Source organism: Bos grunniens, chromosome 9, assembly GCF_055505025.1.
Source record: "Bos grunniens cultivar Pamir isolate PY7600 chromosome 9, Bosgru_T2T1.0, whole genome shotgun sequence".
Classification (NCBI taxonomy): domain Eukaryota; kingdom Metazoa; phylum Chordata; class Mammalia; order Artiodactyla; family Bovidae; genus Bos; species Bos grunniens.
Genome location: NC_141173.1, coordinates 41015145 through 41029297, shown reverse-complemented (window position 1 = coordinate 41029297; position 14153 = coordinate 41015145). Strand labels below are relative to the sequence as shown.

The 14153-nt window shown below is 32.9% G+C and overlaps 1 protein-coding gene across 8 annotated transcripts in view; it reads right to left on the bottom strand.

Annotated features, from left to right (window-relative positions):
* Positions 1-391: 391 nt before the first annotated feature.
* The window catches only part of WASF1 (WASP family member 1), a 70096-nt gene continuing 56334 nt past the window's right edge, over positions 392-14153 (bottom strand). For 4 of the 8 annotated variants that reach the window (XM_086317358.1, XM_086317357.1, XM_086317356.1 and 1 more), the window contains 7 exons: positions 13600-13734; positions 8820-8973; positions 7633-7777; positions 5825-5997; positions 3932-4111; positions 2186-2814; positions 392-1256 (listed from right to left, as the gene is read on the bottom strand). In XM_086317358.1, the coding sequence (XP_086173484.1) occupies positions 1099-1256; positions 2186-2814; positions 3932-4111; positions 5825-5997; positions 7633-7777; positions 8820-8973; positions 13600-13734 (1574 nt within the window). In that variant the 3' untranslated portion in view covers positions 392-1098. The remainder of the gene's footprint in view (positions 1257-2185; positions 2815-3931; positions 4112-5824; positions 5998-7632; positions 7778-8819; positions 8974-13599; positions 13735-14153) is intronic. The other 4 variants (XM_086317360.1, XM_086317363.1, XM_086317359.1 and 1 more) reach the window with 3 other exon arrangements.

The following is a 14153-nucleotide window of genomic DNA, read 5'->3' as shown; positions in this document are numbered from 1 at the left end:
GATTCCAGTCATTTTCACAGTCAAATTACCAAAACATCATTTAGTCTTTTCTTCATACTAAATAATCTGATACGGATGCTATTTCTCCTCCATCCCTGAAACTGGACTGTGTAAATATTAACAACTAATTTTATCATTGCAAAGTGTAATTTCAAGAATGCTGTTGAACTGAAGTCAAGATGTGCTAAAATTAAAGAGCAAGTTCAGAGTTTAATTTATGAGCATAAGGAGTTGGAAAATATTGATTTTTTGACTTTAGGAAAAATGACATAAAAGCTACCTTAAGGAAATTATACAGCATAAGTAGCTTTTAAATTTTCCATTGACTGTTTAGAGCTTATATTATTTGATAAACTATCAGAAAGTTTTATTCAAAGAGGAAACACCCATGAACCTTTAAAATGAACCATTTATTAAATCAGACTGTTATTCTTAACAGTTATGTAAGTTACATGGTTTATGTCAGTGTATTTCACATGGAAATTTTTTAAACTCTTACCAGCAAGCAAAATTGTATCACACAATATATAAGTAGGAAGGGGATACTGCTAAACATTCAAATAAGGCAAGTATTTTAAAACAATAAAACAATAATTAAAAAAATTCAAGCATTCCTTTAAGAGAATTCAATACTACAAGCTAAATGTACTTTCTGAGTGTATTCATATAATCAAGGCAGTGTTTCTTCTTTTAAAACACCAGGAAATGGGATAAGGCTCATTAATAGATACAGCTGCCTGCAAGATTTTTAATCTCAGTTGCTTTCTTTAAATTAAAATTCACAAAGTGCACAATTAAGATATATCAAAAAACTGAATCTGCTACTCTAACAACAGCTGTCCATGCTTAATACTTAGTGGTTTATTTGACCAAATGATGTCTTTTCAGGGAAAAATAAAAAAAGATAAGCCACTGTAAAACATTTAATTTGAAATGTGTGCTAATATTTTTCTTAAAAATCAAAAATTATGGAGGAAAAGGGTTATTTACCTTAAGGAAAAGAAAGCAAAACACTGGAATGACCAAACATTTTCAAAGAACAAGCACCACAAAGGACATTTGCATTCAGTTTTGTAATATTTATCAATGCATTTTTTCTTACTCCAACCAATCTACTTCATCAAATTCTGAATCATCTTCTGAATCACTGTATTCCACAGCAATACGACGGGACAGGATGGTGGCAACATCATTTTCAATGCGTTCATGTTTAGCTTCCTGTTCACGCTGCTCTTCGACTTTTCGTAGCTGAATACCTGATAGGGTAAATCCAAACGTTCATTGTAAACCAAAACACTAGATATTATTATTAGATATATTAGATTTTATTATTAGTAGTAGATATTATATTATTAGACATTATTAATGTAATAAAATCAAGTACACATAAGAAATACTAACAGGAAAGTAAAAAGCAAGACCTATTAAAAACAATTTGAAGGAATCATATTTAGAGAAACATTAATTATTTTATTATGTTATTATCTGTGATAGTATTTGATGAAACTTACCACATATCCCAGAGGATGTCTATAGTTTATTTAGCCATAACAGTCTATTGTGCTTCCCTACTCACCGTCACCTAAAGTTAACCAGGTGATACATTTTTTTGTTTGTTATTTACCTCTATGGTCAAATAGTTAAACAATGTTGAGCATATTTTCTGTGGCTTTATTCTCCCCAGTACTTGACAGAAAGGCACTATTGTTCATTCTATACTGTTAGTGCCTGGCATATAGTATGACATGTTGCTCCTTTGTTACTAAGGTAGGAACCTAAATCCTTTTGAGGTACTAGTAAAGCAAGTGTCACTTATACACCAAATGGACAGCCTTAACACTGAAGAAAATACCATTTTTAAAGTAGTTAATATACATATTAAGTATAATACAAAGAGTTTTAATTAAATTTTCCATAACATTTAAGTCTGATATTTAAAATTTCCCATTCATTACCTAAACATTTTAAGAATCCCTACCAAGTATGAAGATAAAATGATTAATGTGATAAATTTTCTTGAAAATTACTTAAAATATAAACTGACCATAGCTCTACTTTCTAAAGGCTATTTGTGCAAAAAACATGATCATCTAAAATTTTACAAATGAAGAAAACATTACTGTCTCAAATATTCAGAAAGGTTCTCAATGCTACTATTGCTTTTAAAGGCTCTTGAGAATATTACCTTTTCGTATTGCTTCCAGAAGTACACTTCTGGCGTCACTGATTACTGGTAGGGTTGATGGATGACGCTTTGGCTCAGAAGCAGGTGTAACTTGTGATGGAGGAGATGGAGGCATTAATGGAACATGGGGACCTGGGGCAGTAGATGGAGTTGGATGTAGCCCAGAGGGAGGATGAGCAAGAGCTGCAACTGTGACAGGTGATGATGGTCGAATGCCAGGTGGAGGCAAAGGAGGTGGTGGTGGGGGTGGAGGCAGCCCCTGGACTTCTCCTTGTGGGAGTGGATGAACTGGTACAGTCTCACATACTGGGGCAGCTCTAGCTACTGGTGGAGAGGGCTGTACTAGAGGAGGTGCAATTGGAGGAGGAGCTGGGTGAAGAACTCCAGGGGCAATCTGAAGAGGAGCTGGAGGTGGTGGTACTGCTGGAGCTTGCAAAGCAGTGGTTGGAGGTGGAGGTGGGGGTGGTACTGGTGGGGGAGGAGTTGAAGTCATCGAAGCTCTTAATGAAGAAGTTGACAAGGCAGATGGAAGAGGTGGTGGAGGAGGTGGGGGTGTGGGGCTCACAAACACAGGTGTCCTGCCTGTAGCTGGTGACTGAGGACGATTTTCTATCAAACCTGTAGCAGAACTGAAATGAAAAAGAGATCCTAGCAAGTTATTTAAAGAGAAAAGACTAACCACACAAAATATAAATGGCTACCAGTAATTATATCAAGGTAGATGCATTAACATGTTCCTATAAAAATTAAAAATTCTTCATCAATATTTAGAATGAAATGAAAACCAAAAGTACTCTATTAAAAAAATTAATACATGGTGCTGTGATTTCTAATATTCTAAATGGACTCATCTGCTCACACAACTTTCACATCTATAAGCATTTTATACTTACTTTGATAAATAAAATGCTCAATTTTACACTGTAATATGAGTCTTCATAATGGCTCAATATTTATCATACTACAACATTTGTAGCAATACCTGTGGCCCAAATAATACTGTATTCATATTGAAGCTATTAAGATTCATCATATGTCATTTCAGTTAAATCAGTGACAACTAATTACAAACCACAAAGGAAACTGATGTCCCTCTTCCTTCCTAAGGATGGAACATCAAATTGAGTATGTGATATAAGCTTGATTTTTTTTAAACTGAAAACTGTAAAGCTTATTTCTAATTCTCTATTAAAAATTGTAATGTGGGCAATGCTGGACAAAATTAAACTTCAAAAAGCTTTACTGAAAGATTATTATGAGCAATTGCTTATTCTCTCTCAAATTCTTGAATTATTTCCCCAACATCAAATTAACATTTATAATTAAATCTTTGATTCCCATTTCTTTGTCCTTAACCACATACCCAAAATTCTTATTTTTATTAATATATTGCACATCATGTGCTTGAGAACAAAGCTATAATAAAACAAAACACATTTATCTTTAAATGATTATTAGCTAAATTTTCCCAAGAGAATGTGTGAGCTCTTATCAGAGACTGGCAAATTACATCCCATGGGCCAAATCTTAACTAATCCCTGTTTTTATAAATAAAACTTTGCTGAAACACAAACATATTCATTTGTTTATGTATAGTTCATGGCTGCTTCCATTCATCAGTGTCAGAGTTGAGCAGTTGTGACAGAAGCCATATTTCCTAAGGCCGAAAATATTTATTACAAGGGCCTTAAAGAAAAAGGCTACCAACACCTGTGATAAACACATTATGTGCTTGTTCTGACATACCTGATACAGGTGGGTATGGGTTTCGCATCTCCTGCTCCATGCATTGGTGGAGGTGGAGGAGGTTCATGTGGTCTGACTAAGACCCTTTCCTCAGCTCTAGTCAGGAGCTCACTCATCTGACTAAATGGCAAGGCAGAAAGTGAGTAAGATCCATCCATATGATCCACATATGTCTGAGGTCTAGAAAAAAATAATAAATTAGTGTATCTTTCTTGAATTATTGCTCAAATAAAGTGTTTTACATGAGATATTTAAGGTTTATCCTTTGAATGCCAATATTTTAACTACTTTTAGGAAACTTCTTTCAGAAATTTATCCTGCTTTTAAAACACAGAATGCTGCTCATAATGCAACCTTTCCTTGCTGATTCAAGTTATTATGATGACCTTCAGTTATTTTATTACTTTACAATATAATACTAACAGCTCACAAAGGTAAAAAGTGTTACATTCATAATCTGATAAACAAGACAGTAGTTAACTTTTAGGCAAGTTGTGTTCAAAGCTATCTGCCTCTATTTAGTTTCTTGCTGCTAAGTCACTTCAGTCGTGTCCAACTCTGTGCGACCTCATAGACGGCAGCCCACCAGGCTCCCCCGTCCCTGGGATTCTCCAGGCAAGAACACTGGAGTGGGTTTAGTTTCTTAATAAGATGCTAATGACAAAAACCTAGAATATGAAAATTTTATATACCAGAATATCCTGTTGTTCTTTTAAACCTAAATGACTTCCAAATGTCTTGGAACCCAGGGGAGATAGGTCTCAATGATACTAGTAGCACAGAGATCCCTAACTACATTGTTTTTGTCTTTTTCATGTTTTCAAAGGTGTTAGAGTACTCAGAAAATAGCCGAGTAACATAACATGTGACTTAAAACAGATTTAAGCAAAATTTTAGATACTTTGGGCATGTGAAGATTTATAAATGTTTACTGACTATAGTGCACTCTGCGGACAAAGCTGGATTTAAAAGATGTGTATAAAGCAAATTAGAAATGATTATATTTATGCTATTGGGTCAGCAATATCTCAATTACTTAACAGTGATTAGAAACAGATGTTTGTCTATCGATTGTTAATTTGAAAAATCAATTCTTTCAGCATCTTTCTTTCAGTACTGTATGTAGACAGTATCATGTATATTACTCTTAAAATAGAACAAGATAATTTACATTTATGACCCAATCATTTATAGGTATTATTCAAAAGAAAGTCTTAAGTGCTTTTTCCATTGAAAAAAATCAATAACTATAAGATATATAATAATAACTAAAATCAACTGTACACAAATTTCTTCACAGAGAGATACTAGTATAATGTTTGTTAGGGTTGCATGTTAGTTAGATAGGGCCCTTGGCTATTGAGAAAGGAAAAGGACCTATTGTATATTTCTGCAAAAGAGGATGAGTGATTTTGTTTGAAAGTCCTGATATATCTGAGGTAGAAAATGCGACACAGAAAGGGAATCAGGGGAAAGAAAAAGAACAAAAATATAACCCCTTCTAAACTCCTATTTTATATATAGTGAATCAATAACGTCAAAAAAAAAATCCAGACCCCCATTACTCTGTTATGAAATTTTAACAGACTTGGCCTGAACTACTGAGAAGGACCTGAGACTTTATATGAAAGTTAAAATGAAGCTGAATATCATCTGCTTCAACCACTTCTTTCTACAAATGACGAAACTGAAATCCAGGTATGAAAATGACCTGCCCAAGATCAGACTTCAGTAGGCTCACAGTGGTTAGGGTTTCAAAATCATCTCAATACTTATAGAACAGCGTCTATCAATTCAACAGTTCAGGACCTAAGACTTAGACACATAGATACTAGAAATAAAGCCAGTGTTTTATCATTAATTTTGTTAAAAAACAAACAAAAGAAAAGAAACCTTGTTTCAAAATGAGAGGCTGGGCCATTAGCAACTTCAATATGCTTATGTAAGAGATTAGCATCATCTTCAGCCAGCTCTGGACCTTGGGCCAGCTTCTGCCATTCTCTCCGCCTGTCATGAGGTGCTCTTGGCACTTTTTCTGGTTCATGAGGACGATCTAGATTTTTCTGCTATAACAGATGTATTGAAACAAAGCCAAATGCTGAAGTTCTATGTTTTTAAAAAGAGGTTAAAACAATCAAAATAGAATTCTAACATCAATATCGAAAAAGCAACCCATCATAGTATAGTAAAAATAACAACAGAGACAGTTCATTTGTGCATTCAGAGTTAAATATTAGGAGTTTGCTTGTAATCCCATTTTCTAATGCTTTTTTAACGTCTACTTGGAATTGATATATCAGATAAAAACAGTATATTTGAGGAATAAAACTTGAGGTCAGAAAGTCCTTTCAGATGAAAAAAGATTTGTCAACTCTGCTCCCTCATCTATTAGTTTTTGATATAATGAGTGAAATTTCTACCATCAATTTTTCCAGCCCAAACTTGAAATTAGTACTAAGGTTATGTGATCTGAGAAGTGACTAATTAGCTAGCCAATACATTAGAAAAAAAATCCAATTACCCAATTAAACCATAATAACCGTGTCACTCAACAGAAAATAGGGTATTTGAAAAATAAAACAAAAAGTGACTCAAACTGTGGGAGAAAAAGTATAGAAAGGAAAGGTACAAAAAAGTCAAATGCCAAAGGGGTCAAGCAGGTAACATATTTGAATGGTAACAGTCAGATATAAGATGAGGCCTGCAGGGAACTAGATGGGCATGGCCATCTAAGGGATTTCACTTCAAAAGTTTAAAAACCACTGTGTTTGTCAAACAAAACTGCTTGCAAGCGTAGCCTGGGCTACCAGTCACCAGTTTGCAAATTCTGGCTAGAACACTGGTACACTGTCTAGTGCAGAAAATAATAACATGCAGCATTATGGGGTAGTGCAGGGAAAGCAGAAGTAGCTACAGGAGAAACAGAGGGATGATAAAGACAAACTTTGCCACCTTCATGCTGCTGCTGCTGCTAAGTCGCTTCAGTCATGTCTGACTCTGTGCGACCCCATAGACGGCAGCCTACGAGGCTCCCCTGTCCCTGGGATTCTCCCGGCAAGAACACTGGAGTGGGTTGCCATTTCCTTCTCCAATGCATGAAAGTGAAAAGTGAAAGTGAAGACGCTCAGTCGTATCCGACTCCTAGCGACCCCATGGACTGCAGTCTATCAGGCTCCTCCTTCATAATTCTGCCTAAATCCAACTTGCTTCTTTTTATATTTCTAGTTATCATTAATATGGAATAAACAGATTCAAGTGAATTTCATCAGAAAACAGAAAATGACAATACAGCAGACAGATAACATGTTATAACTTTTTCAGGGCATTTAGGATATGCTCTGTGGTAAGATAATATTAACTAATCTACTTTACCAATATCCGTACAATGTTCCTTTGTTCTTTTTCAGTAGAATGCCTTTCTCTTCCCTGGTCCACTTAATTCCTATTTGTTCTTTGAGATTCATTACAAGCTTTGTTGAAGTGTTTATCAGGCCCACCCTGTCTAAAGCTGGTGCTCTTTTGTGCTACTCAAACTCTCTGTGCATACCTCTGTTAGGACACTTATCACACCATATTTGCACCCCACTGGACTGTGATCTTTCTGTGTGGTTACTATATGGACCAAATAAAATAAAACTGTCAAAGTACAGAATTAATAAGGTTCCACATATGCAACAAAACACAAATACATGAAAACTAACTTCAATTTTCTGAATTTCTTGTAATACCTTCTGCTTCCTCTTTTCCTTCCTCTTATCTTCTGTATCCTGTAACATTTTTTCCTTCCAAAGATCAAAGAAATATGAAGGATTGGTATAAAACTTCAAACCTTCTTTACCATCATCTCTGAAATATAAAATATCAATGAAAATATACATTAGTAAGACTTAGGCAATCAGAATAGAAATTATTTTACTAAAATTGTTTCTTCTTACATTAAGAAAATACAGCATGTGTAAAAATACTGGCAAAGTAAATCACAATATGCACCAATAGAACATTTCTCATAAATCAGACAGGAAACTAAGGAAAACGGAAAACCAGAAGTTTTGCAGAGTTTGTGTTAATAATTTAAAGTACAACTGGATAATTTTCATCCCTAACTTCTACTGGATACAAGGTTTTCTATAAGTCCTGTGGGAAATTTCAATAATTACCAATGATTCTGCCGAAGATAAAAGCCTGAAAAGATGACAGAACAGAGAAACTATACAGGGTTTCTTACTTATAGTCTTATCAAACAGAAAAAAAATGTCACCAAATAGTCATTCTAATAGTAATAGTTATATCCAATGACTTGCATACTGACATAGTTTCAAATAACTATCCAAATACCATTTCATTTAGGGTATGTGTTGTGCCTCTTAAATTCCTCATTTAACAATTTATGTGAAACACTCAAAGAAAGGCTGAATAACTCTAGATTTTTTTAAATGGCAAAAAAAAAATTAAAAACAGATACTACATAGTCATAACACAGAAATATGAAACATACAGATAAAGAGTAGATAAGAACAAGAAAAAATGATATTTATTTTATTAATGTGGTGAGATTTTGAACTCTTTATTTTTTGTTTTCCATCAAATTAGAAATTAAATTAAAAAAACAATAACAACTCCTCATCCCTTTAGAGTAATATTTGTCATTGGCTTTTCTTAAAAACATTTGTCAAAACAACTCCTTTGATTTGTATGTCAGAATCCTGGGACTTCACCTAGTAAATAAAGCAAAGGTTTTCTAAAGGTGTTAGCTACGGAGGGGGTCTCTGCACTGGTCAGGAATCCAGTGAAATAAAAAATGTTTGGGGATTTAACATTTCAAGTTAGACCTCTTTGAACTTGAAGTCTGAGATAAGTAACCAGCCTTCTTATTTATTAGCCTACTGACCTGTAAGGAGTGAGTATATTGAGAGGCGGAGGCTGTTCACAAACATCATATGTCTCTTGTAATGGAATAGGCAAAGTCTTGCGGTCAAAAAGCTGCTGATCTTGAATTGTAGAACTTCGGAAAGCTTTTCTCATTGTTATATCTTGCAAAGATACTAAAACAAAAATCCAACATGTATCATTTTATTTTACTAACATGATTTAACGTAAGGACAAATTCATACATGGCATTTGTTTAAAAGTCAAAAGGCTGTGACTGAGGTGGCTTATGAATCAGGAACCACATTTTTAAAATAAATGTTCTTATTATTACATCACAAATCATTTTGTGCTTTATTTTCCCAATTAGATGGGCCTTAATGCAACCTCTTATTTCTAAGGCTCAGAAAGCTCTAATAACACCTGAAGCACATTTTTCATTTTCCATCAAAACATCTTTTTCTTTTCTCTACTTATCATACTAGCGCCCATCAAACTACATTTTCCTCTTTTTTTCCTATAATCTTTTTTCCATCTCCCTTTATTACTTTTATTTAGCTTATACCAATAACACTGAAGGAATTACTTCACTATTAGTGGCATTCTGGGCTAAATACAGTATTGCCCTCTAGCTATAGAGATTATTAATATTATAACATGGACTATAAAGTTAAAACAAATCTATTGTAAAGAAAATGAAATTTTCAAGTACTGGGCAATCTGTATTATTGCCTGTTTCACTTTTCTTTTATCTTGTACTATAAAGATCTCCAATTAACTACAAGTTCTTAAAGACTGAACCTGTCTTATACATTAGTACCTCTAGTAAGTAACACAATTTATTACTTACAGTACCTCTAGTAAGTAAGTGATACATATGAGAATTTAAAATAACTTTATTTACTCATCTTCTTTTGGACTATGCAGCATGTTTAAATAAAAATGTGCCAAAATACTAGATTCTTAACTCTTAGAGTGATTTCTTGATATTAAAAAATTAGGTGACTTTATATTAAAATATACATATTTGCAAATGGTTTTTAGTTTTTGGTATGACATATGCTTTATGCCATAAAAAGGTCAGTACTAAATAATCATAACGAGTCTTAAATTATTTTTCTCCCTAAAATAGTATCTCTTTCATCCTCACAAATAAAATACACTCAACACAAATGTTTGGATCTATGAAATAAATGAAGCAGTAAGGCTGGCTGTGCAACAGCCACAATATGACTGCATCCCCAGCAATTCCACTGCTACCTGACTTGTAACACACTTAAAAACAACAAAATAAAATTCAAAGGAAAAAAAATTTTTCCACTATCACTAAAGAGTAGTATGACAGATATTTAATGAGTACAAACTACAGTGGTAGATGTTTTCACTAATTTTTACTTAACCTTTATAATAACTTAATGAGATAGGAGTTATTATGTCATTTGTAAACATAGAAAATATTACATAACTGGGCCAAGATAAATTGGTTAATAAACAGTAGAGCTAGAACAGAAAACGCAGATCTGTCTGCCTTTGAGGCTAATCTCTTTGCCACAATACCGTATACTGTTCCTCTGGCTCATGTTAGAAGTGGCCTCTCTTTTCTGCAATCAAAATGAACCAATTCTTGCCACTCTCCTATCTCACTTATTAACTATTAAATATAAAACCTAGTGTTTAATCTCCCAAAACTTTCTTAGTAAAGAGTATAAAGAACATGTAAAGTAATAAGCATTTTTCATTCTTCAGTTCCTCTTAATTATCATTTCTTTCATTTGTTAACAGACCAATGTGACAAAGCCCCTTGCAGTTGCCAACAATGACATATTAGTGTTATATAACCCAGCAAGTCAGCAAAATGTTTGTAAACATATTGAACTAAATATAATTGCACAGATCTTTGTTTAAAACTCAGTTTTTTACCCATTCTAAATTATTTATGATAGTTCTGTTACTATTTAATGGTAATTAAAAAACCCAAAATACTGATGTTACATTCTGTAATTTATTATTCTACTCACAATGTTATTTTATTTGAACTTTAATGGAATTAAAAAAATATAGGTTAAATAACTTTGAAAATTCCTCTATCCAACATCCCCAAGACAATTTCAAATTAAGTAGTTCAACTTTAAGATTCTGAATTCTTCCCCAATGCTTCATATAATTTTAAAGGAAACTAAATAATTCTGATAGTTGTTGGCACATTAAGAATTTTTTTAAACACTTAAAACTATCTTATTTACTAGTATCTATATTTTCATTTTCAATTTTAATGGGAATGCAAAAGCTGCTTGTATATATTTTAGATGAAAAGCACTTGTAACTTACATATTTAAATTATTTTAAAAAGAAATTTTGAATACAAATCATATATTTGAAAGTATGGCCATAAAATCTTTTTTAAATATTAGCAGTGATTTTTATTTCAAGAATTTCATGATGTGTAACTGAACATGTATACACAAATAAGTTTCAAAGGATACCACCAAGAAAAAAATTACCACAGAATGAGAGAAAATCTTTCCAAATCATAAGATTTGGGACTTGGATCCAGAATATATATGTATAGAATTTGCATAACTCAATAGTAAAAGGAAAAATAATCCAAATTAAAAATAGGAGAAGGATCTGAAAAGTTTTCCAAAAGCAGATACATAAATGACCAGTAAATCATTTAAACCCTGTTTCCTTAAAAATATCAGATCACTATTTTTTTTATTATTTTTTTACATTTATACATCACTGTGAATTACATTTAACTGTAGTTTTATTAAAGGAACAAGCACATGCTAACTATCTATGACAATTTTGTCATAAGACTTCTGGTACAATGTAAAGTCCAGATCCAGCCCTTTGCACAAAGAGAATCATTTTTGTTTTACTTGCTTTTAACTGAACTAGTTGCAGTTGTTAACATTTAAAAACAAGAGGTATGAGACAGACATCTAGATATCCCGGACAAAAGAAAGATCTGGAATGACCAGACTGACTTTCCCTCATTTCATGTCACCCAAATGCCAACAATCCACTCCCTGTTTGTACAGTCTCTCAAAATTGTGCACTTGGTCCACTTCACTCAGAGTAACTAGGATGAAAACCCTGGTTTTAATCCTATCCACCACTTTCTTGCTGGGTGACTTGTCTCTAAATAGCTTATAAGCCATGAAAAGATACTCAACATCATTAGTCATCAGGGAAATGTCAATACATTCTATGAAATGAACCAGTATTGAAAATATTATTCTAAGAAATGAAAGAAGCCAGTCACAGAAAATCATATGCTATAAGATTCCATTTATATGAAATGTCTAGAATAGGCAAATCCAAAGAGATAGAAAGTATACAGTGATTGCTAGAGGCCATGGAGAAGGGGAGATGAGAAGTAACTCCACTAGATATAGGGTTTCTTTTTGGGGTGAGGAGAATGTTCTAAAACCAACTGTGGTGATAGTCACATAACAGTGAAAATACTAAATACCACTGAATCATACACTTTAACTTTACAAGAGTTAATTGTAGGGTATATGAAATATACCTCAATAAAGTTTTCTTCTTTTTTTTTTTAAGTACTGTTTTGGTTTTTTTCTCATATCTAGACCTATGAGTTTATATCTTTGCATACAGAGGAAACTTGGCATAGGAAGTATTCACCTCTCCTTATTTAGGCATTAAATTAGGTTATGTCAGAAATTGTTGGTTCAATCACTAAAACATCATTATATTTTATATATTTGCTATATAAAAGGTAGCAAAACTACCTTTTGATTTTTCCAGTGATATCCTTTAATATTTTTATTGCTCAAGTTTAGAGATAAATAACTTACAATTATAATTCTCTAGGGCAGATAAGTAAAAATTATGTTCTTAATAATTTCATTTCTCTTGGTAGAAAAACAAACAAAAAAAAACAGAGCCATTTGAGAAACAACAACATTCAATGTACTCTATCAATGCATGAAATATTTTACCACTAAAGTTTTTACCATTATTTTAGCCTGTAATGTGATTTTTTTAAGCCTGATATCCCTAGCTTAATATCTCAGTATAGAACATTTTTGTCCTGTATTTTAGCAATTTAGAGTTTTTTTTTGTGGGGGGGGGTGGGGGAGGGAATGTTCATTTAAAATGGGAATTAACATTTAAATAACCAGATCAGATTCTGGTGACTTAGCAATATGCACATATAAAAGGAATTTCATTCTTAAAAAAAAAAAAAATCAAGCCTAAGAATTTCAGATAATTTTCAAAGAATTTTTATTTTTAAGACAAAAGTATACAAATAAATTATAAGGGCGATACTGAGCCCACAGGTCACAATCACTAAAGCCTGCATGCCTAGAGCATGTGCTCTGCCACAAGAGAAACTACTGCAGTGAGAAGCCTCCACCTCACGCAGTGAAGACCCAGCACAGTCATAAATAAATAAATAAAAATTATAAGGGAGAAAGAAAAGAGAAAGAAAATGGAAGAAAAGTCTGGCTTAAAAAAATTTTACGTCAAAAAATGAAGAGCTATTTAATATACAAAAAGAAGAAAAAAAGAGTGGACAACTCAGGAGAATCATGCTAATGGCATTTATAGATAAGCCACCAATCTATTAGAACATGTACAACAAAGATCGTGGGTAAAAAAGATTTGTAGTAAATTCACGTTTTTTGTGTGTCTCTTTGATTAACTGAAGCACATTTCTCCCAGTGTTTTTTTTTTTTAATAAATTCATGTATAATACTGTTCTTATATATATTTCACTCATCCTACCTAACCAAAAACATACATGTGAAAGAAAATATGCATAAACTTACATTCTTCTTCTTTAGGATCAAGCTGTGTAACACTGACAGATAAACGGTCCACACGTTCTTGTAATGAGTTAACTCTGAAGGAAAAACTATGTGCTTCATTGAATAATTCTCCAAATATATCCTCAGCATATTTACCTAAGCAAAAATGAAACATATACCATAAAGCTTAAAGTTATCAGAGATAAATATAAACCAATTTAACATTTAAAATGCTGCCCCAATGAATTCGATATTTATTTGAAACTAGTTTAAACTTTAAACCCTCACCTACGGTAATCTAGCTGTGATACAGTAGGAAAAAACAAACACTAGGAAATATGGCTTTAGATACTAGATCTACCACTTTCTGGTAGGTGACTTGTGGCTAAAATGGAAATACTCTCCTGTTTCACCCCTATCTATACACCACTTTCACTTCCCTTTATACACCTGTTAAGGGTTAGAAAAGTTATGATGTAAAGTAAATATAAATAATACATCTCTTAATCCCAAATCAGCAATCATAAACACAGTCCATACTAGAACTGAATTTCAGGCCAAGTAACACAATGCAA